The sequence below is a fragment of the Acomys minous genome (genome assembly GCF_964271855.1).
Source record: "Acomys minous genome assembly, chromosome: 14".
Taxonomy (NCBI): Eukaryota; Metazoa; Chordata; class Mammalia; order Rodentia; family Muridae; genus Acomys; species Acomys minous.
Window position 1 is genome coordinate 17,917,340 of NC_140496.1, and position 24,099 is coordinate 17,941,438.

Consider the following 24,099-nt stretch of genomic DNA (forward strand, 5'->3'; position numbering starts at 1 on the left):
TTCGTTGGTACGTTACCATCTGGATCCCTTTTTCCTCTGTGACCACCTTGGGACTCATGGGTGGCAGGACTTTGCTCTGCAGTCCTGTGATCACTTTCACCAGCCCCCTCTGCACGGCCCCCATGGACTCCTCGAGGCTTTTACTTGTCATCTTCACAGATTTTCTTTGTTCACCTAAGGAAAAGGGAGGATGGGTGGGTTTAGAGCAGGTGACAGTTACTTCCTGCATACGGGTCATACAAATTTTTAATGTTATCATGTTTTGCCTAAATGTCTATCTGTGTACCATATACACGCAGTATCCACAGAGACCTAAAGAAGGCGATGGGTGCCCTGGAGCTGAAGTTACAGGTGGTTATAAACTACCGTGTAGGTACTGGATTTGAACCTGGGTCCTCTAGAAAAGCAGCTGGTGCCCTTGACCACTGAGCCTCTCTTCCAGGTCATACATTACTTACTGCTTTTTCATTCATAGGAAGGCTTAGAAAATGACATTTGAAACTATGTCAAATGCTTCGGACAAAAGTACATTCAATAAGGAGTTGCATCCCATGTAATCAGATGTGTATTCTTATCCACTTTAGGCCAACTATGGGCTTTTTCACTCAGGAAGACATGGGCACACAAGCCACTACATCAGTCAGTCATGTTTAACTTCCAAACAAGACAAACAGACACTTGATGAGCTGGGCTGAGTGGGTGGGGGCTCCCCTTTTCTGAGGAATAGGGGGAGGAGGAAGAGGGAGGGAGGGTGAGATGAAGGGAGGAGGGAGATGCTACAATCAGGGTGTAAAGTAAATGAATCAATTAATTAATTTTAAATAATCCAAATCCCTCCCAAAAGAGATAAACAGATGCTGTTCACTATGGACCCTGTGTCACACACTGCCTGTACATGGGGCTGCTGTCTCCACAGCTGGAGAGAGAGGAAAGAAAAAAGAAAAAGAAGAAGAAGAAGAAAAAGAAAAAGAAAAGCAGCAAGAGACAAGAGGGAGAGAAAAAAGAAGGTTCTGGGAAAGATTTCAATTTTATGGTCATAAATAAGTCACATACTATCTCCAAATGTACGCACTGTAACATCTGTCCCTTTGTCTTCATAGCTTTGGGGAAGTCAGCTCAGCTCTTGTGACCACTATATCTGTCGCAGGGGGTGCTTGTCAAAAGATTCTCTGCCATACCAGATTTGGGGGCTCCCATCTTGTACATGTTGGTTATGTGGTCATGCAGTTCTATGGTCTATTTCACCTGTTCATTCGGAGAAGTGAGTAACACAAGCAGAGCTGGGTTTGTACCAGCAGCCAGCCTGTGTGTTAGTCTGGTGTTCTAAAGCAGTCACTGGGCTTTCTTACAGCGACTTATTAACTAAGGCAACAGAGTGGCACCAATCCCCCCACGCCAACTTTTTTTTTTTTTTTTTAGTTCTAGTATACTGTCACACAGCCTGTGAGACATGCTTTTTTTTTTTTTCATATAAAACAAAACAAAAACAATGGCTCTGCTCTCAACAAATTATGGTCAAAAGATATAAAGAGCTCAAAATGACATCAGCCCCACTTGTCTTAAGTCCTGGAATTGTAGGGATGACAGGCAGCGGCCAGTTATGATGACAGGTGATAGATGCAAAGAAATTGCCCAACTCATTAGCATTTTTCGATCCCTAAGCCACTCTGAAAGGAGATAACAGACGGGGTCAAACATCCTCACGGTAGTCCAGGAGAGCAGCTGTGCTGTCTGGATCCGTATTTTCACCAATGAGAAAATGGCAGTTATTTAGATTCTGCAGCCCCTGTCAGAAAAGGTTTTAGTCCTTCTGGTCCCCGTCCTCCAAGTTTGCCTTTGAGTGATTTCATTCAATCATTATATATTTCTCACATGTGATGATTCAAGACAGAACCAACACTACTCAGTTCTCTCTTCTGGTAGGTTTGCTCTCAGGCCTTTCCTCACAGCCAGAGGCCCTGGATCTTGTAATGTCAGGCAGCAGCTCTTCGTAGCAGGCGAGGCCCTGGGAGAGCATCAGTATGGCAGGTGGAGGGAGATGGCGGTGGTTCTGAGAGGGAGCCCAGAGCTCAGAGGAAGTGATGGACAACTAGAGGGAGTGCTGAGCAATCGAGGAAGCCCCTCAGTTTGTTTTAATAAGCAAGCCAAAGATTGTACATTCAACAAGCCCTTAGATTATTGAAGCTACATAAAAATATTTGATTATGGAAAAAACCCAGGGAAGATTGCGTGCAGGATCTCTTCTGTGTTAGTCAGGGTTCTCTAAAGGAACAGGACCAATAGAATGAAAACACACACACATGCACCCGCACACAAACACACCCGCACACAAACACACGCGCACACACACACACAAACACACACACACACACACACACACGCACACAAACTCTCTCTCTCTCCTCTCTCTCTCTCTCTCTCTCTCTCTCTCTCTCTCTCTCTCTCTCGGGGATTTATTAGACCAGCTTACAGGATGCAGTTTGGGTAATCAGGCAATGGCTGTCTCTGAACAGACAGGCCAAGAATCTGATAGCTGTTCAGTCCACAAGACTCGGTGTGACCGGAGTCACAGAGAGTTGGTAATCTTCCGTCTATGATCAAATCCCCCCAAAATAGGTCCTAATACCTGAGGAGCAATGCTGCAACAGGATGGGTGGGCTTGCCGAAGAGAGTTAGGGCAGACAGTCAAAAGGCCATGGCTCCTTCTTGTGTGTTCTTTGACTTAGACAGATTTGGGGTGGGTTTTCCTGATTGAAAAGTCCCTCACAGGCATGGCCCATCCGTGTGGGGTTTAACTGAATCTAGATGTAATCAAGTTGACAACCAAGATAGGACATCACAACTTCCTGAGGACTCGACCAGAACAGAGTTCTCAACCAAAGAACCCTCTTTGGAGGTTGAATGACGTTTTCCCAGGGGCTGCCCAAGACCATCAGAAAACATAGATATTTACACTATGGTTCGTAACAGTAGCAAAATTTCAGTTTTGAAGTAGCAATGAAAATAATCTTATGATCTGATCAGGGTTCCCCACAACACGAGGAGCTGTATTAAAGGGCCACAGCACCGGAAGGGTGAGAACTGTTGTTCTAGAAGATCAGCTTCATCCAGACAAAGAAGTGAAGGCAATGGCTGTGTCCTGTGTGCCGCTATGCAGCTAAAATGGAAATGAAGTTGAGGACATGAGACCAAGTGTGCAAACATCTTCTGAGAAAGTAGAAAGAATGGAATTTAAGAGTGGGAGGGGAAAACAGAAAGCCAGGAACAGAATGAGATCAGCAAGTGCTGTGCCTACCGTAGGCAGGCGTCAAGCTGACCATCAGGAGAGAGGAAGACAGAAGAGATTCTTATGGAACGCTGACAGGCCTGGTCAGTAATGCCTGTTTCCTGTATCACTTCTCCCTTTGAGCTATACTCAGGCACTTCTGAAAACACAAAGCAGTCAAGGTGCTGGGGTGCTGTTCTGAGGTTAGGATATAAAACACATTAGGTGTGCCTTGGTACCCTCTGGTGCATTCTCTCTCTCTCTCTCTCTCTCTCTCTCTCTCTCTCTCTCTCTCTTCTCTCCTCTCTCTCTTCTCTTCTCTTCTCTCTCTCTCTCTCTCTCTTTCTCTCTCTCTCTCTCTCCCTCTCTGTCTCTCCTCTCTCTTCCTCTCTCTCTCTCTCTCTCTCTCTCTCTCTCTCTCTCTCTCTCTCTCATCACCAGCTACCATATTGTTGAGTAGTCCAGAAACAGTGAAGAGCCTAAGCCTACAGCAACAGTGCTAATGTGCTTTAAGTGGGTCTTCTGATGCCCACTGGTAGTGTGGCCACTGCTGAGTGAGGTGAAGGTGATTCTAGACAGAGTTCAGCCCAGGTAATTGCGTGCCTGGAGCTGCATGAGAGGGGTCCAGATAGCAGGCACCCAGGTGTGCCCTGCTCAAAGTCTTAAGACAGGAACTGTGAGGAAAAGAAATAACTGCTGCTTTAAACTACTACTAGGACACTTTGTTATGCAGCAGTCATTAAATAATAGAGGCATTATGAAGGATTAGATATAAAGGAAACTACTAGAGCATAAAGCCTTGAGGTCTGCTCAGCTCTCCTGGGAAGCTCCGCCGTGTAGGTAATAAAGCCTTCATATCTTCCTATTGGTCCAGAGTGTCTTTCATTAACCTGAACATCCTTCAGATTTTATTCAGTGTGGGTATTCTGTTTTGAGGAGGTAACATTACCAGAAGCAATAAAAAAGCAGGGATACTATAGTGAGGTCTAACACTGTACACAGCCATTGCTTATAGGAAGTAGGGTTTATATTTCTCACTAAAGAGTGGAATATTTTAAAGGGTTAAAAAAAGCAAGAAAGCAACTCATACAGTGCTAAAAGTCATGCTTTATACTTCAAAACAAAGACATAATGAAGACAGGCATATGTAGAGTAATGCAAAAACATCAGAAATTATAAGAGATATACAGAGACATATAAGCACAAATTCTCGATTTTTAATAAATCACTTTCAGGAAAAGGTATGTCAGCTGGACAAAATAAAAGTAATATTTATCAGATTTGAGCAATGTGATTTGTTAGTTTCAGGGCTGACTACCAAATGATACATCTTACTGATATAAAATATACTCCTTCAAAAGCAAAGGAAACAGTTTTTTAAAAAAACATATATTAGGGAATAAAAATGGCAGCAGGAGCCACAATCTACAGCTGTTTAAATAATAAATATTGTTTATAATGCAATAAAGCTAGAAATTAAAAACAAATCCCAGAAAAATTTAAAGCCTTCTATTATGAGTTGGATGTGGTGGTTCCCAGCTGTAACCCCAGTTCCCAGGAAGCTGTGACAAGGAGAACCATGGATGTGGAGGCAGGCTGGATTACACCGTGAACTCCGGGTCAAGCCGGGCTACAGAGGGAGGCCATGTCACAACAAAACAAACAAACAAACAAAAACAAAAACTAAAACTAAACCCTCTTAATAATGAACAACAAGAATTAAAAATCTATGGAAGAAACCAATATGTCATTTCTGTTCATACAATTATAGCAACAATGTTAAAATGATGTTATTAAATATACCACAAAATTATTATGCCTCCAAAAATCTAACTATATGTATTGTATATTTATATCACTAACACGATCAGCAATGTGTATGTATGTATATCTTGGGTTTTATGTTTATGTGTGTGCATGTGCCCAGCATCCCTATTGTAGGAATCTTTCCAAATTATATAGTGACTGAAATATGAAATGGTACACAAAACGATGAGCCTGGTGACCTACAGAGAGATTGGCGGGTCACAGTAGCGACAGGAGAGAAGACTGCACAGAACGCACCCCCATTGTGGGCTTCTGAGCAGTGCAAATGTTTTCCATATCAGAGAGAAACAAGAGAGGGGAAAATCAATTCTTAAAGACTGAAAACAAACCAAAACAAATGAAGCTTCCTGAATATCAAACTGGTGTTACAAGCTCAAGAGAAAAGGGCTCCAGCTGACCTTAGAGCTGTATCTGGATTGTTCTGTTCTCCTTGGAATTTGCTGGAAACACGTAGAAGGCAGCATAGAAATCTATCTGCCCAATGGTTGTTCATTGTCATAAAAGTAGTGATAATTTAAAAATAAGTATGTCAGTATTGTTAGGAGCCAAGGGTCTCATCGTGAAAACAATACTATAAAATGTTCTTATATTAGAAGCTCTATCTCTCTTTGTGTAAAAAATATTTGGGTGCTGAGGACCAAGTTCAGAGCACATGTATGCTAAGCATGTTTTACAGCACTGAGCTTAGCCCAGTCCTGGAGAGCCCACTGCTCAATTTCAGATTGAAAGCTCACGGTAGCTTTCCGTTTGTAACATCATGGTCACTGGAGCAACGGAACATCAGCAGAAATGACAGTGCACAGACAGATTGTGAAAAGCCAGCGACCTCTAAAAGGACACATGGCTTCTACAAGAAATGGTTCGTTTGGGGTTGGGGCACATGCAGCTTCATGCACTCTACAACACAATATATGTATCACCTAGCTCAGACCTAGTTCTGGCTAAGCTTCTAGGCCCTGCAGCCAGGCAGCTAGAGAGAGAGAGAGGAGATGGGTGGGCAGGGCCAAATCAGAATGTGGAGAAGTTACAGGAAATAAGAAAAGTTTAGTCGGGCTGGAGAGATGGTTCAGTGGTTAAGAGCACTGCCTGCTCTTCCAAAGGACCGGGGTTCAATTCCCAGCACCCACATGGCAGCTCACAACTGTCTGTAACTCCAAGATCTGACACCGTCACACCAATGCACATAAATTAAATAAAATATTAAAAAAAAAAAAAAAGAAAAGTTTAGTTGAGCAGTAAACTAAGGAGCAAGAGAGAGACTGACCATGAAGTAGAGTCTTTGACCAACCAAGTGCGAGGACGGACCTTGTTTGGCTTATGAGCCCCCCAAATAAATGATGAAAGGTAAAAACCGTCATTGTTCAATGAATTAAGTATTTTTATTTTTTTAACTAATTAAGAGCACATCAGACCCATCCACACCTAAAGCTTAGTGCCTTTGTTAGTGTTAATACTTGAGATTTAAAATATGCTTTAAAAATTGTTAGGTAGGATCACAGCAGTGAGCCCGATTGTTAAGGAAGTTAAAATGTATTAACAATCTCTAGGAAAAATTTGTAGGCAAACAGCAACCATGTCTGAAACTGACCTTAAAACACTCCAGAAAAAAAAAGTGTCTGTATGTGCTTGTGTGTGTGTGTGTGTGTGTGTGTGTGTGTGTGTGTGTATGCTTGCATGTATGAAGAGAGATGAAAGGAAAGTGGGGAATGTTGTAAAAACTACTGAAGTTGGCTCATAATATACTTTCTAATATGTACAGGTTTAAAAATTTTATAATTAAAACTATCAATAACAATGATGTTTTAGTCATTGTGAAGAGGCACTGTGACCAGGACAGCTCTTATAAAAGATGGCACTTGATCAGTGGCTTGCTTACAGTCTCATAGCTGTAGTCCACTGTGGGGTGACATGGCCACATGCGGGCAGGTGCTGGTGCAGTGGCTGAGAGCTACGTCATGGTCCACAGGCAGAGAGAGATGCTCTGGGGTTGGCATGGGCTTTTGAAACCTCAAAGCCCACCTCCGGTGACACACCTCCTTCAGCAAGGCCACACCTCCTAATCCTTTTCATCCTCTCAAAAGGCGTGTAATGCTCCCCGGTGACTAAGCATTCAAATCTGCTAACCTGTGGGGGCCGTTCTTTCTCAAACCACCACACAGAGGGAGATGGCCCAGTCACTGAAGTATGCCCCACAAGCGGGAGGCCTGAGTTCAATCTTCAGAAACCACACGTTAAACAAACAAAAGACAAAAAGCAACAAACAAACAAACAAAAACAGGTACCATGGCACACACTTTAATACCTGAGTGCTAGGCAGGTGAAGGCAGGTGGGTCAAATAAAAACATGACACAATTCTAATACAGAGTGTCATGGCCAGAGTAAACATTTCCATTTTAAAGGAGCATTAGGACAAAAGAAAAAAAAAAAAAAGCTGGACCCAAAGAAAAACCAAATGCCACAGAACAAACCCCAAACCCTGCTCTGTGCCTGGTATCTGGAGCCAGTGGTGGCATCATTCGGGCTCCAAGGTTCTTTCTTCCTCCCCAGGTTAGCCTCCCTCCCAGTCTGGCCCCTCCACACTACTCTCGCTGCCAAGGGCCAGTGGCTTTCTGGGACGTTGGCATAAGCTTCCATGCCATCCTAACTCTTGCGTTCTGACACCACATGCGTGGCACGGACAAGTCCTGCCGCCAGATCACGGTGCAGTCGGGGACTCTTCTAACACAGAAGCGGCCTCTGTCTGCCGTGCTGTGCTGGCTGAACCTGGGGAAATGGCTCCGTGGGTGGTTGCGTTTGAGCAGGGAACCAACCTTTCTGAAGTGTTTCCAGTTCAGACTAACCTTCAGATGAATTGTCATTTATACAAGTTGGGAGCGTCCCATAGCTGTGGCCTTGACTTCAAGGCACTTTTCCTCTTGTCCCAGACAGTCAATTTTCTCTTTAACGTCACTGATTTTTTTTTTTTTTTAAAGTATGGCTGCTTCTTCTAACCCTACCTTATCTACGACTTTAAACTCACACACATACCCTTTTTCACCAAAGAGCACATTTTTCATTCTCTTTCCGCTGGGTCACTGTAGGTCTGACTGTGAGCAATGAGCAGTAACCACGCCACAGTCTGGATGATTCACTGTCTACAAATCTCCTCCACTAAACAACTTAATCTCTTGCATTTGAGTTCAGCCTCATGCAAGCTCTCGTGATGTGGGCAGAACAAAGCCAAATACAACCTGCCAGAATGCTACATGGAGGCTCTTTAGCACGGTTTCTAATAAATCTTTGTTCATAAGCCGGGCCAGGGCTGTCGCCCTAGCTCTCGGAATCCTAGTCCTCCCGACTCTCCCACAGCAGCCTATTGACCTCCACTTAAAGCATCCTAGGGCTACAGCCTACAATTCCAAACGCTTCCACATTCATCTTCCAAACCTGTTCCAAGGCCTGAGAATTGCATAGTCAGGCTTATGGCGGCCACAGCCCTTGGCACTTTTTGTATTAGTTACTGACCGGTACCCAATATCTGACAAGAAAGAACTTGAAGTAAGATGGCGCTGTTTCAGCTCCTGGCCAGCGGGTGGGGCAGGGTACGCTCCATCATGATTGGGAAGGTGTGACAGTGGGAGCAGCCTGTAGTTGTGGCTGCAGAGTCTGCGATATTAGCAGCCACAAAGCAAAGAAGGGATTCGGGTATTTATCTGGATTTCTCCTTCCGTGAATTCTCCCTTAAAGCATCTTCATAGAGACTCGCCTGGAATGTATGTGCCTGTTAGGTCACTGATTCTAAACCCAGTCAAGGGGACAGTGACAACTAACCAGCAAAATACTTCTATCTAGGGCCAATTACCTAGCAAACTTAGGTCATCCTATAAAAGCTGCCTCCAAAGATCTCTGGAAGAAAGTCTTTCTTTAGTAGATTTAAGGAGTACAAATTACTCTGTCTTGCATATACCTCAATTATTGCATGCACTAAATGAAATTATTAAATGGACTGTATTGAGTTTATCTGCTTATGAGCTTGTCTATAGCTCTGGAATGCAAGCTCCTTGATTATAGGGACCAAATAACATTGGCATATAGAAGGAGTTCTGCGGATAACCGTCCAACTCTGGGGGTATTACACTGTACTCAAAAGATTTTTCTCGAGGCCCAGACATCTCTGAGTAAACATTGCAATGTCTGCTTTGTTTTTCTTAAGTGTCAACTTTCAACTTCTTAGCATTGTTACCTAACAGCGTTTAGGTTGAATAAGTGCTCAATTTCCATGACTTAATGGCTTTTTTTTTTTCAAAGAATAATGAAAAGATGCAGAAATGTATTCCCAACTAACCCTTAGGAGCCAGGACTTGGGATTTTCCACTGGCTCTGCCTTCGTATACTTGTACCATTTGATTGATTTTTCGTGGTGCTTGGGAGTAGCAAAATAATTCACTTTCTATAGGGAGTGACATTCTCCTCACTCTTAGGAACTCATGATACAGCCGAGGCTACAAGAGTTGATGTTCAGAGTGGATTGCTGCCTGGGAAAGCAGAATTTCATGATGTGTGTTATTACACTGGTGAATGTCTCCAGATGCTACAGGGGTGTGTGCTTGTCACATTAATAACTATCATGACCACATAATCACGCCTCCACCTTTCATCTTTATGCCTGTTCTCTCATCCCAAATGCCTCCGAACGTATCGCCTTCTGCCTTCCCTTTCATCATCTTCCATTCCCAAACCCTGTATCTTCTCAGAAAAGAGAAACAGGAAATGGTAAATTTGCTCCCAAATTAAATCTCAGAAATGTTAAAAATCCTTTCTAGGCAGTGAGAAATAGATGAATTGTAAATAAACTTGAAACATCCATAGTGAAAAACATGGCATTTTGCAGTTATGATATATTTCACTATCCCACAACCTTTTAACACAGTTTAACAAATAGAAGCTTTGATTAGCAAAAAATGCTTCTCAGTTAGGAGTGCTTTTTTTTTCTTTTCAGAGAAAAAAAAAAATTAAACTTGTTACCAATGATAAATGAAATCCCATTTCTACTAGGCCCAGAATATTCTGGAGTCATTATACCTGGAAGTTAATCTCCCTGGACCCCAGCACTGGCAACGAGAACAGGGTCTACTCTGAGAGTTACCAGCTGCCACATAACAAAGTGCCCCCTATTACAGGATAAAGCAACACTGCGCACATGATACTTGACTAGGATTATTGATGCCTCGAGTTCCAGGCATCTAAAGGGTTTGTAGGAAGTTTGGCTGGGTGGTTTTGACATGGGCTCTTTGGTGATGTTGTGAAGTCGCAGATGGCTCTAAGGCGGCACAATCTTAAGGCTTCCCTAGGGTTGGAAAAATCCAAGACGACTAATTCATAGAGCTAGAAAGTCAGGCCTGGCTATCTGTGCAAGCCCTCAACCCCCACCCCCATTGGCCCTCTCATCAGGACTGCTTGAGTGTCCCCCAAAGCACAGAGACTGGGTAGAACCAAAATAAGCAACCTAGGAGATTGTGCAGAAGCATAAATACAATGTCATTATCGATCCAAACGTCACATGATCATTTACACTTTACCAGCCATGCAGATGATGTCGTTTCAGTGTGGGAACGACCACATCAGTAAATAAATACCAGGATTCGGGGTAACTGAGTGCCATCCTGGAAACTACTTACCCACCTCAGGTGATTATTAAAAAGAATAGATGTGGTAGTATTTGTAAAATACTCTTTTCTCAGAACCTGGAATATAATCGTTCTTGATGTTACCATTGTTCTACAGTTTGGTTAAAACCAAAACAGCAAGAAGAAGAAAATCTAAAGGGAAGAAAATCCTGTTCAAGTAATCTTGCTTGCTGGATGTAAATGTGAGAGTCGACACGTGCTCACATATCTTCAACTCCTGCTTCTCCAGTGGTGGTGGCGGGGTGGGGGGGGGTAGCTACCCCATGGTGGGACGTGATGCTGAATACCATGTTAGCGGGGAAGTATCAGATGGAAAACACTGAATCAATACAGCATGACCCTCGTTGTGAGTTGGCATTCTTTGGGCACTCACTGAGTGAAAGATTAACTTTTGTGTTATCATCCGTTTCACCTCCTGCCCCCCTACTGCCTCTAGGGCTGCTCTGCTTCTGGGGTTTCTGTTTGTTTGATCTCCTTAAAATTGGATTATTCCGGATGTTACCAGTCTCACATTGGCCTCTGCTCCCTTCCCCTTGAAATACTCGCTAAAAAACAATGTGTCTCTGCTGGATGTGTTACCTCTTGCATCTCAGGTGGATCAAAGAGAAAACTTACAGAAGGAATCCTCTTATTTGACCCATGCTGGAGAGAAGTGAGATTCAGTTATACAAAGAGAAGCAACTTTCCCGAGGTCAAACTACAGAGAGCTGCTATTTCACAGGAAAATATCAACTGCTGAAAACGTGTTCTAACCGTAGAAGCTTCTAGACCCGACACAGTGGGAAAGTGGAACAGCAAAGTAAAAGTCACAGAGGAAGAAAGTGATAGCAGGAAGAGAGACAGGAAGCTGCCAAGTGCACTCGTGACCTGCGAGCCCAATTCGCATAATTTAAACACTTTGTATTTTATTATATTAATTATACAAAACCGTCTGTTTCATCCTGGTGTTTTCATTTATGCATATCATTTTATGGCTAATGCCATGACTGTGAGAACTATAGTACTAGGGCTGGGCCGATGGCTCAGCTGATGAAGTGCGTGAGGCTAAGGATGAGGATCTGTGTTTGGATCCCGGCAGCCATGTAAAAACCTGGCACGGTGATGAATACCTAGAGCCCCAGCACTGAAAAGAGAGCAGAGACAGCCAGATTCCATCATTCATGAAAAGCTAGGTGTGGTGATGTGCACCTGCAGCCCTAGCCTAGGGAAAAGGAACAGACACAGGTGAATTCCCCAGAGCTTGCTGGCCAACAGTTTAGCCAATCAAAAAGTGCCAGGTTCAGTGAGGGACCTTGCATCACAAACCAGGATATAAAGCAATGAAGAAAGATACCTGATGTTGACCCCTAGCCTCCACATGTGCATGTGAGTGTTCGCACCTATGCGCGTGCGTGCGCACGCGCGCGCGCGCGCACACACACACACACACACACACACACACACGTTCCTAGCAATTAGAGAAATGCAAGTCAAAACAACTTTGTGATTTCATCTTATCCTAGTCAGAAAAGATCAACAAAACAGCCAACAACAAATGCTAGTGAGGAAGTAGGGCAAGGGGAATCCTCCTCTGTTGTTGCTGGGATTGCAAACTGGTCCAGCCACTTAGTTAACCAGTGTAGAGAGCTTTCAAAGGGTTAAAACTAAATCTACCATATGACCCAGCTAGACCTCTCCTCAGCATCTGCCCAAATGACTGGGCATCCTATGCCACATTTATTTTCTCAGCCATGTTTGTTCTTGCTCTGCTCTCAATAGGTAGGACAAGGAAACAATGTCATGTTCTTTAGATGATAAATGGATAACAGAAACAGTGATATACACTATGGAATACTACTTAGCTGCTGTGAAGAAAATGAAGTTGTGATATTTTCAGGAAAATAAATGGACTTAGAAATGATCATACTGAATGAGGTAGCCCAGACAAACTGCATCTCTTTCAACTATGGTCCCAGCTCGCTCTCTCTCTCTCTCTCTCTCTCTCTCTCTCAATACACACACACACACACACACACACACACACACACACACACACACATATATATATATAGTTCAAATACGTTTTTCCCATCTGAGCTGGCAATACTCCTCTCAAGAACCACTAACTATCTAACAAAACTCCAGCACAAGATACGAGAATCCTTCTTTTGAGTTGCTGTTTAGGGTTCTCCAAGAGACTCCCCAAAACATAGCCAATTGCTGTTGCCCTTGATTGCTTCTCAGAAATGGAAGTTAAGTGGCTATTGTTGGAGACACACTATTAAACTCAGAAACAAGACCCAAGGATCCAAGATGGCTCTGACTAGAAATCCTTCTCCCTGAGGACTAGTTTTCATGGTGCCTTACGATGCCATCCAAGCTTCTAAAGGAGGAAAGCCAGTCCTACCCAGCTATGACGTCTATGAACTGAAACAATGACCAACATGGCATGATAGCCCTAAGAGTGCAATAGTGGCACACATATCTTGGTGGTAACCAACAGCTCTCTATCGGGGCTTAAGGTCTGATCAACAAGAGGAAAAGCATGCCTGTGGTGGAAACTAGCCAATTACCCAAGGCTACTGAAAGCATGGATCTTGGAGGAGAATCTATAACAACCACTTTACTAAACCAGCATAATTCATAACTACTTTGTAAATATTTATCCTTATACCCACAAGTAAGTATAGGTATCATTCTTCATGAAAGAAACATCTCTTTGAAACAGATAGAGACCATTACAGAAAAAATTGGCCAACATGCTGAGAACAGGTGGCCATGTAGAGCCCAGCCCCAATTAATACATCTGCCACACAATTCCTGCACCTAAGGTTCACATATCATAGTGAAAGAGGGGGCGGAAAGTTGTAAGAGTCAAAGGGACTAAAAGCTGGCTGTGATATTTCATCTCCTAAAAATGTCAGAGACAGACTAAACATGGTCTGAACAAGGATGACACCAATAAATATTATGGTGTGGAATGGGGAAAAGCCTTAAGGCCTCAACCCTAGAAAACTAGGCCACTAAGAAACGCTGAGGGTGGGAGAAAGTGGTCTTCTCAGAGAAGAGCTCCCAGATTTGTTATCCAATAATAAGTGTTCAGCCCTGAGATCATATTCATAAAAGTAACATACAAGCTGGTCAGGTTGTATTTTATATACTTAGGAATATATATACTTAAGGAAACAGAAGCCATAAACTTGCAAATGTGTAAGTTTGAAGGAATGGAAAAAGGAAAGAGAAGGGAAGAAATAATTTAATTATATCTTAGTGTAAAAACTAAAAAAATGTACAAAAATTAAAAATTATAGTTGCACAATAGATTACTTTCTCATAAGGGTTCACGTATCCTGCAGTTTCATAATGAGTAGGCGTGACAGTTGGTCTGCATGTCTACTTGAGTGGACCACAGGATGCTCAGACCCACAGTTTAGTGTTATTTCTGAATGTGAATCAAGAGATAAGCATTGGAGTTTGGTGGACTCTTGGGGTAGCATCTACTGCACTGAGGGTTCACATTGAATAAAAAGGTTGGGAAGAGAGAATCTACTTGCCCTCTTCAGGCTGACTATTGACCTGGTACACCAGCCCTCTTCTGCCATTGGGTTTTGAGGCTTTCAGGTGTATACTGGAATTGATCCCCCTGGAAACCCAGGACTCAGGTCCAAAGCACCTCTTCCTTAGACCTTCAGTGTGCAAGGGCCAATTTTGGAACACCTAAGCTTCTCCAGTCTCATGAGTAAATATCTTCTCTTATGGTAAAATATCTTCCTAGATATAGAACATAGATATAAATATGAATTAGTTGTATTTCTATAGATAAAATTGACTACTAAAGATACACTATGCACAAAAGCACTATATTAATTCATTATAAAGAAAATCATGGATCTGGGTGTGGTGGCTTAATTCCTACAATGCCAGCACTTAGGAGGCTGAGGTAGGAGGAGTGCCACGAGTTTAAGGCCAGCCAACATTCACAGTGAATTACAGAGCGGCTATAGAAAAATGAAAGAGGAGGAGGTAGGGAGGGTGAGAGGTAGAGAAAGAAGGCGAGGAGAGAGAGACTAGCACAGCATGTGGTTACAGGCACCCGGAAATTTAAATGGAGTCTGACCTTGGCTATCTATCTGGCCGCATTATGTCTTGGCTCATATTTCTAAATGAAAACTGTCACACTTTGATCGAACAGGTGATACATTGATTTTTGTTTCAATAAGGTGGACAAGTACTTTAACTTGTGGATATGGGAAAGTACCTCTTACACTAGGAGGAGTTGGAGCGAAGTTGTGGACAATGAACGCAGCCATATGTATGGTCTACCATATGATCCAGCTATATTATTCCTGGGAACTAATTATCTCTGAACTTACAATAGAGATATTTGCACATTCATGTACATTGCTACTCTATTCATGAAGTGAAGTGAAATATAGCTATGAAGTGAAATATAACAAGATGTCCATCAACTGATGTATGGATAACAAAAATGTGGTATGTATATACAATGAACTACTACTTAACCGTTAAGAAAAAAATTAAATTATGAACTATGCAGATATCAAAGTGCGGTACATATACACAATGAACTAGTAACCGTTAAAAAATAAATTATGAAATACGCAGATTATGGTTAAACTGAAAAATATTATTCTGAGTGAAGTCATTCAGACCCAAAAGACAATGGCTATATAAGGAGCTTATCTCCAAATCTTTTTGTGCTATCTATGATCTACATGTGGAAGCTAGGAAACCAGAAATTGGCAGCTGGAGAGGAGATGCATTTAGCTAAGGGGTTTAGATGAATGAGAGTAAAAGGGGGGAGTTTTGGGTACCCAAGTGAAGTGATGGAAATGAAGAAAGGAGGGGCCAAGAGCAAGCTTAGACAAAATGAAGTACACGGGAGGAAGCTACTTGGGAAACCTGTGATCTCATAATCCAAGCTAAAAACTGGAAGAGAGATGAGTAGAATATATGTGACAGGAAAGAATGAGGGCAGAATACTGGGACCTAACGGTTTAAGTGAGGGTAGGAGGAGTGGAAGAAAGGAATGGCCCATGGGTTAACCAAAAGTAAGGATGCACAAAGCCCTATGAAGTTCCCCTATACAGACAATAAAGTATGACTAATATATATTACAGAATATGTGTGTGGTTTAAAGGCTTTGAACAGACATAATACTTATCAGAGAACCATGCTTCTCCTAGAATACATGAGTTATGAAAATGTCGGTGCCAGGCATGAGTTACCTCTCTACAAGCTGTTGGCCGGAGAGGTCCCTGAGACACCTACAGCAGTTAGGCCATTGTCATTGTTCTTGGTGGCCAATCATAACTCAATGGTAAGACCCTATTGCTGAAGACACCACACGCTGTTTGCAGGACATAATTTGATCTTGAGCTGACCCAGAGACTCTTTCATAGTGGTCAGAAGTGGTACACAGAGTTCTGGAGGAGAAAACACATTGATAGCCTTATCCAGCACTGGACCCTGGATGCCAATACCAACCTGACAGGCAAGATGTGCCTCTGATGCACTAGTGGAAAGATTATTGATGGGGCAACCATCCACTCTCTTGCTTGGACCTGAGGCCTGCTCTACCAAAGGCAATACATGCCTGTACTGTAAGCGCAGCCTGAAGTCATAGGCCCTGGAGAACACGTTAAGACTGTTCTTCAAAATGATCATACAGTCAAACTGCCTTCTATATATTTAAGTTTATATCTATAAAGAGACATTTCCTATGACAACGTTAATGACTAATGGAGATTACTTAAGTTCAAAAGGCCAAAAGTAATCAACTCTAAGTGTTTGGCCATTGATGGAGGATTTCTATCAACCCCCATCCTCACCCTAAGGCTCAAGGGAACTTTGGTGAAGAGGGAGTGGGAAGAACGCCAGAGCCGGAGGGTGGGGAGGAGTGCCACGTGACGTGTGGTCTGAACGTGGCGGCATGGGGACCGCACACTTGAACTCATGGCAGCTGTGGCTCCCTGCAAAAGAAGCACCAGTTAACGATTCCAGCATGGATGGATGAGGGCTGCCAAGGCTTCAACCCCTAAATGAGGATCTATGGGTAGTTGATAGCTGCTAAGGGAGGGAAAAGTCACTTTCCGTGTGGAGTGTGGCCACTGGTAGGTTCGCCGTGCCTCGGTGGATGAACCCACACACAGATGAACATCACGAGTTGGGTTCAATGGGTATAAATCAATGAGGACTTGAGGTTTGGAGAGAGATGTAATGAGGTTTGGGGGAGAAGTGAAGGGTAGATATTATCAATAATAGATACTGTATACATATGTAGCATGTACAAAAAATAAATAGAAATTAAAATAAAAACTATGAAAATGTAAAGGCATAAATACAATATTATTTGAAAAGTGCCTCACAAATGCACAACTCAATGAGTTATTACATTACAGGGGTTAGAGCTATGTAATATTCACACAGGGCAAGAAATGAAACACTGCAGTGCTTCCTCTAGACACTAACCTCTTTCTACCAACCTCAGGGAACCTCGGTATTGTATGTTCAAATCCCTAAATCCTTCATGATGTAAGTGTATATCCCTGAGCATAACAGTCAAGCCTGGCGCTTGGCATTTGAAAGAATGGAATTGCCCACTTGGTGTCTAGCTTCTATATCTAATCTGTATCCATATGGATTGGATGTAGTTACACTGTAGTCACTCCAAGTTACATGTAACTGTTCCCTGCAATCTGTTTGCACTGACGATCATTTGGGTGGTTTCCAAGACAACAGACTATAATACATCATTTTTATTGAAAACAAAATCTGCCATGAAGAAGACATATTGAAACTACCATTCGCTGACAAGTCAGAATTCTTTGGATCCAAATATCTAATCAGTGTTGGCTTCTTCGTGTCTTAACTGTCAATGACAAACACAAAGACTCTCATCTGTTGGGTCACCAATAACCATATCTCAATTTTTTACATTTATTTTTGGATTGTAAGTGCACACATGTCTGCATATGTGTGTATCACATGTGGAATTCAGAGGAAAACTTGCAGGAACCAATTCTCTTCTTCCAGCCTGTGGAATCAAATCTGAGTTGTCAAGTTTGGTGACAGCCACCTTTATCACCCTCTGAGCCATCTTGCTTGCCCTGGCCTAGTACTTCTTAGTGGCTCCAAGGGGGGAAAAATCTAAGCAAAGGTATATTAATTTCCTTTTCACAACACTTCCATTGGTCCTTTGTTAAACTGTTCTTTTATGTCTAGCTGCTGTATTAATTCTTAAAATCTGTAGAATTTTTAACCCAAGAAAATATATTTCCGTATGGTGAAAGTGAGCCTAAACTATTTCTTCTCTATTTTGCTTGGACTGGAAATTGCATTCTCAACTGAAATACTGTTTAGCAGCTTTTAGAGATTTTGTTGGAGCTGTATATGGACACACTTGTGTGCAAATGTGTACACACATGTGTGTACACGTAGAGGCTGAAAAAAAATTGCATTATCTTTCCCTAGTGCTCTCCACCTAACTTTCTAAGGCAGGGTTTTTCTCTGAACTGGCATGCCAGCACCTATCCCCGCCAAAATGGCAAACTGCTAGTCCAGAGAAAGACCCTGAGCTGCTATCTCCAAGCAAGTTGAAAACAATTATCAATTAGAGGAGAATAAGCTTATACTTTATTAAAACTATAAAATTCCCAGGTGAATCAACCTGTGCTAAGGGTGCCAGGTGCACCTAACAATGCCTAGAAACTCAGAACTTGGAAGAAGTCACTAGATCATTGCATTAGACAACCCAGAGCTGTTAATCCTACACATTACCCTGTTCTTTTGAAGCCTGCATTTGAATGCAGCCAGCACACAGCAAAGTGTTTGCAGAAGGTCACAGGAGTCCAAAGACTTCCTGTCTTTGGATGGGTGACTTCAAGTACACAGAATATATGAGTCTAGAGAGAAATAGTTCATTTCCAGATTCTAAAGATCAGAAAGCTCATACATTTTTTCATACCTTTTTTTTTTCTTCAAAGAACTCACAACTCAACTTGAAAACATTATTAAAAAGTGATCTTGTCATACCCCATGTGATACCTGACAATCAAGTTTCCTTTCACGGAATGTACACCAGACGACCGTGTGTACACACAAGAGCAAATTCAGATTCACTCTCTGACCCTCCTACAGCTTCCACCGACGTCAGCAAAGAAAGCGACTGATCTGTGCTTGCATCCATCTTTGTAAGCCACTGGAGATGTCAGTCACAAGTCCTGGAAGCAAGTGAGCAGCAAGCTCATGCGACCCTTCTCTATGGAGTGCCTTCCACTTTTCTCTGCCGGGCACATCCTCACTAGCCAGTACTTGGCAAATGTGGTGTTTCTACCTTTTATTAAAATGTCAAATGCAATTCTGTCACAGCAGAGTTCAGTAATGAAAACCAGTGACAGAGATTGGTTACACACTCTAACACTGTACTCAACTTGTCTGGCAGGCAGCAGGGCTATTTTTCATCTGTTTCGGGCTGGTAAATACTGACTAGGAAATTCTTATTGTGTCTCTTTCATGGAGTTTGGCTAGATTGATCCCCATTGAAAAGCATGAAAAATATCTGTATATACCTTATATCTCTAGCAAGAACAACACTAAGATGCCTTCAACTTAAAGGGGACATTCATTCCCAGTAATGGTATATAACCCATTAGCCGATGCAGCCATCCATGTGACCATAGTCAAAAGCTCCTAGTGAAAAACCTCATCACCCAAAAGCATTAAAGACGGCAAAGCAATTGCCAGACCAAACCCCAAGGAAATCAAGCACCAGAGAAAGAGGCAAAGTACTGAAACATTACAGCAATGTGTGCCCTTGGGGCACTTGCTAACACACACACACACACACACACACACACACACAGCGATAATTGCTTCCAAAGGGCCAGTTTTAAAATAAAAAGACAAAAAGGTCTGTCATTCCTGCAATTTTAAAAGCATCAAAGTGTCTTTTAAGAACAAGGGCAAATTAAAGAGGGTTTGAAGCAGTAGATCTAGGAAGGCTCACCCAGGCAGCCTCTCATGAAAGAAAAGTCTAACGGAAGGAAAGCGCTATGTGAGGGGCTATAAACAATCCTGCAGTCTATCGCACACAGACGATATCAGCGCTCTATTCTCGGGTCTAGGAGCTCTCCCACCAGCACAGCCAAGGACTGTGAAAGGCAGAAGACAGCAGCAGAGAGACATGTTGGGGCCCAGGACCTCCACTCTTTCGGCCTCCAGGCCGACAGTCTCCAACAGGTTCCTCTTAACGGACCTTCTAGACCATCTCTGCAAGCCTACTCCTCTGCTGCCTACACTGGCCTCCAAGATACAACAAACCGTTAGGCTGTTGCACTTCCTTCCCCAACTCACTCTTTCAGCCCTGTTCCTATCTCTTGAGATCATCGACCAAAAAGAAAGTATCAGCAACCAGGTTTTAGGGTCAGGCCCTGTCTCTGGGGAAATCGAAGAGAAGAGTGTAGGGAGGCCTGCTCTATTAGAAAATGGACGATATTATAAAGCCATGCCTGGGCCAGGAAGTCAACAAGCTAAAGTCTAACAAACACACTTACTCATGACTGGAAGTCAGAGGATGGGGGATGGGGTGGGGGGAATAACACAGCATCACCGCCTGTCTCAGTTAGGATTTCTAGTGTGTGATGAGACACCATGACCAAAGACAACTTGGAGAGGCTTTATTTCGTCTTACAGTGTCACATCACAGTCTGTCACCAAAGGAAATCAGAGCAAGACCTCATGGCAGAATAGGAACCTGGAGGCAGAAGCTGATGCCGAGGCCATAGTCTGCCTCTTACTAGCTTGGGTGTCTTATGTGCTTACTGGCTTGCTCCCCATGGGTTGCTCAGTCTGCTTCTTATAAAACCCAGGATCACCTGCCCAGGGGTGAAACCACCCACAATGGCCTGTCCCTCCCTATTAGTCACTAAGTATGAGAATTCCCACATTTTCTCAATTGCTGGTCCTCCTTCTCAGAGAACTCTAGCTTGTGTCAAGCTGACAGAAAGCCAACCAGGACACTGCCTGGATAAGACCTGAACAATGCCAACAGTAATAGATGTGCTAACACAGAAGGGGAACTCTCAGGGGTCCCCCATCTTAGGTTCCCCCCAAAGAGCTATAGGCAAATAAGAACTGCTGAGGGAGAGAGAGCTGATCTTCCCCAAGGATGAGTCCCCTAACTGGCTATCCAATAGCAGTGGCCAGCCGCGGAAACGCAGAAACACAAGTAAGTAGGCTTGGCGGTTTGCATTTATAAATCTATGTACATATACATAATGATAATTATTTTTGAGGGAGGCCATGAGTTTCAGAGGGAGCGAAAGAGAAGACGTGAGAGTGATTAGAGAGAGGAGGAAGGAAGAAAAGATATAATTCTATTTTAATGAGACACCGCTCAGTAGTGAAAATCGGGTATTGCCCTTGCAGAAGATGAAAGTTCCGTTCTGAGCACCAACACTGAGGGCTCAAAATCACCTGCGACTCCAGCTGCAGGGGACCCGATGCTCTCTTCTGGCCTCTGTTGGTATCTTCAGACATGTATAAATAAAACTGAAGTTTTAAAAACTGCCCCCCCCAAAAAAAATCCCACCCAAACTGGCACTGAAGCAAACTTGAACTGGAAGTTGCCTTGGCCAAAAAGGGGCACTTCAAATATACACAAACTCATAGATTCACAAAGAGACTAAGCTCATAAATATGTGTAGGGGAGACAGATAGCAAGCCAGGAACTCATCATTTTTATCCTGTTTAAATATATTTAATAGAAGCAACATAGTAAATGAAGGGGGAAAGCCATTCTATATAGAAAAACTCTAGGTGAAAATGCCGAAGGAACTGAGGATTTAACGCATCACAATGTGTGCCCTGCAGACTGGTGTAAGCCCCTAAGCCAAAAGCATTAGACGAAGTCATGAAGGTTACATTTCCATCACAATCAGGCTAGCTACGCCGGAACCCTATAATCAGTCTTAATATCATTAAGATTATGTGAGCAGATAGGAAGGAAACAGGCCAGATTATTCTTTTAAAAAGAACTGCCTGGCCTGAAATTTGACAGAGCCTTCAGATCTCATCCCAGTTTACAGAACGCACTGATGCATTGTCATTACATTAAAGGCAAAAACCAGTGGAAATCTGCATATAGAAACTCAGTGGGAAAATGACTGGACTCCTTATACAACTTAAAATAAAAAGAAAAACAACAACAACATAAAAACTTGAATGAAAAGCCGGCGAACTAGCTATGCTCAGTGGCACATAATCACAGCACTCGGGAGGCAGAGGCAGGTAGGAGTCCAGGACAACAAAGGCTACACAGAGAAACCCTGTCTGGAAAAACCAACAGAGAGAGAGGGAGTCTGGGAGGGAGGGAGGGAGAGAGAGAGAGAGGGAGTGGGAAGGGAGGAGAGAGAGAGGCCAGTAAATGATCAGAAATAACCTGTTACAAATGAATCATATTTTGTACAGAGCTCTGCAGAGACCTAGTTGTTAAAGAGTCAAAGCTTGATAAACAGTGACTGACGTTTGATGGTACCAAGGAATTATTGCGTATTTTAGGGGTGTGTGTGTACGTAACTTAGTTTGCCCTGAGGTAGCCTTACTTCAAGAGTCCCCATTCCTACACCAGATGCTAGTTCATGGGGGAGGGGGGGGCATAGTAGATCCATGGTAGGTACACAGGTTTGGAAAGGACTGGAGTCCAGACCTCCTGGGCAGGTAAGGTGTTTTCCCCCTTAGAACACTAGGGAAGAACTGTACCAGCTTAAAGCTGTCCTGTACGTGGGCGAAGGCGGACAGATTAAACAACTCAGTGGGTACAACCGGCAGGTTCCGGTGAGTCCCCAGCTGAATGGTGCTTGATACCCGTGGGTTAGTGCTGACTGCTGGTCTGATCTGTGCTAAACCTGAGAACTGTCCTCTCAGGTGTTCTGCTGCGCCTTCAACCCATCCAATAAGTCACAAGAATAATACACAGCAGTTCCTGGAAATGACACGGACCCCGCTTTACGTATGTCTCGGTGATGCTCCGGGTTGTCATCAAACAAGTTGACGGCTACACGTACACCCAATACCTATGCGCCACTGCAAAGTGAGATCCCATCATAAGGTAGACTGAGCGGGGGATCTTGCTTGTTTCTGGCCTACCCTACTGTTCTGTATTAACTGCTCTACCCAAACAGAGATCCCACTTCCCGGTTTGAATTTCACCTCAGACTAAAAGAAACCAAACCGTGAGCATGACCTCTGCAGGAGCTGGTTAAACTCAAAGATTCTTGGGCAAAGGTCAACGCCCTTTGCTGCAAACGCAGCGTCCTATGCAGAGGAGAAGCCGAACCTGCGCCGCGGCACTGAACGCCAATAGCCAGCTGCACGCTCATAATAAAGTGCAGATGGTTAATTGCAGCAGCAAATGACTGCTTACTTGTGGGCACAAAAGCCTGTACCTAAAATCATCCAGAGTATACTTGGGCGTATTTATGCTCAAGCAAACAAAACTCATTTCCAAAATGTCATCTGTGAATAGACCTCGGCAGGCTCCAACTGCACGGCTTCGTGGTTCACACCGCTGAGGTCGAGTTCAAGGAAGGGACTACTGGCCACAGAGCCTCATCTCAGCTGCTTAAATACTTCTTGGGGCAAAGAATCTTTTCTGAAAAAAAAAATCCCCTAATGTATTGCATTAGGAGTCAATAAATAAGGTGAGAACTTCATCATCACACATCCCTGCTGTACCAGCAAAAACTAAAGCAAGAGTCAATCTGTCAGGACTCACTGCAAAACCACGGGTCAAAAAACAACAAAATAACCTTTCTTCATTGTAAGATGATTTATCTCAGGCATTTGTTATAGTAATGAAAAAGTAACCCAGCGTGAAATGAAAGGTTTCTTTCTTTCTTTTTTTTTCCAAAGACACATCCACTTTAGTTTCCTGAGTAACAGAACCAGGTTGGATCTTCCTACACCCGAGGATTTTCATGTATTTGCTGAGCCCCTAGAGTTTAGCTGTCATAGACGCAATACACCCAAGGGTTGAGAGACACTCCTACAAAGATCCAAGTTTAAAATGTAATCTATTAATCCATGCATGGCTGGGATAAGATCTGGGGAGAAAGCAGAGGAGGAGTGACCCATGGCTGCTTGAAAGCCCTCTGCCAGCTGCAAAGCTCCAGGCTTGGTGAGAGGTCAAGGTGCCAGGGCTTGGGGCAGACACTAATCTGGTGCCCATGAAGGCCCTTTCTTCCGAAGAAGCCCTAGGCGATGTGATTCTATTCAATGTAATTGTATGTCACGGGGAGGAAGAAGCGGCTTGCCGCAGTTTTAATTACCAAGGACACACT

The 24,099-nt window shown here is 43.2% G+C and overlaps 1 protein-coding gene across 8 annotated transcripts in view; it reads right to left on the reverse strand.

The window, feature by feature from the left end:
- Window positions 1–24,099, reverse strand: part of HYDIN (HYDIN axonemal central pair apparatus protein) — a 346,689-nt gene that overhangs the window by 309,855 nt on the left and 12,735 nt on the right. For all 8 annotated transcript variants that reach the window (XM_084757699.1, XM_084757700.1, XM_084757698.1 and 5 more), the window contains exon 2: window positions 17–174. In XM_084757699.1, the coding sequence (XP_084613825.1) occupies window positions 17–174 (158 nt within the window). The remainder of the gene's footprint in view (window positions 1–16; window positions 175–24,099) is intronic.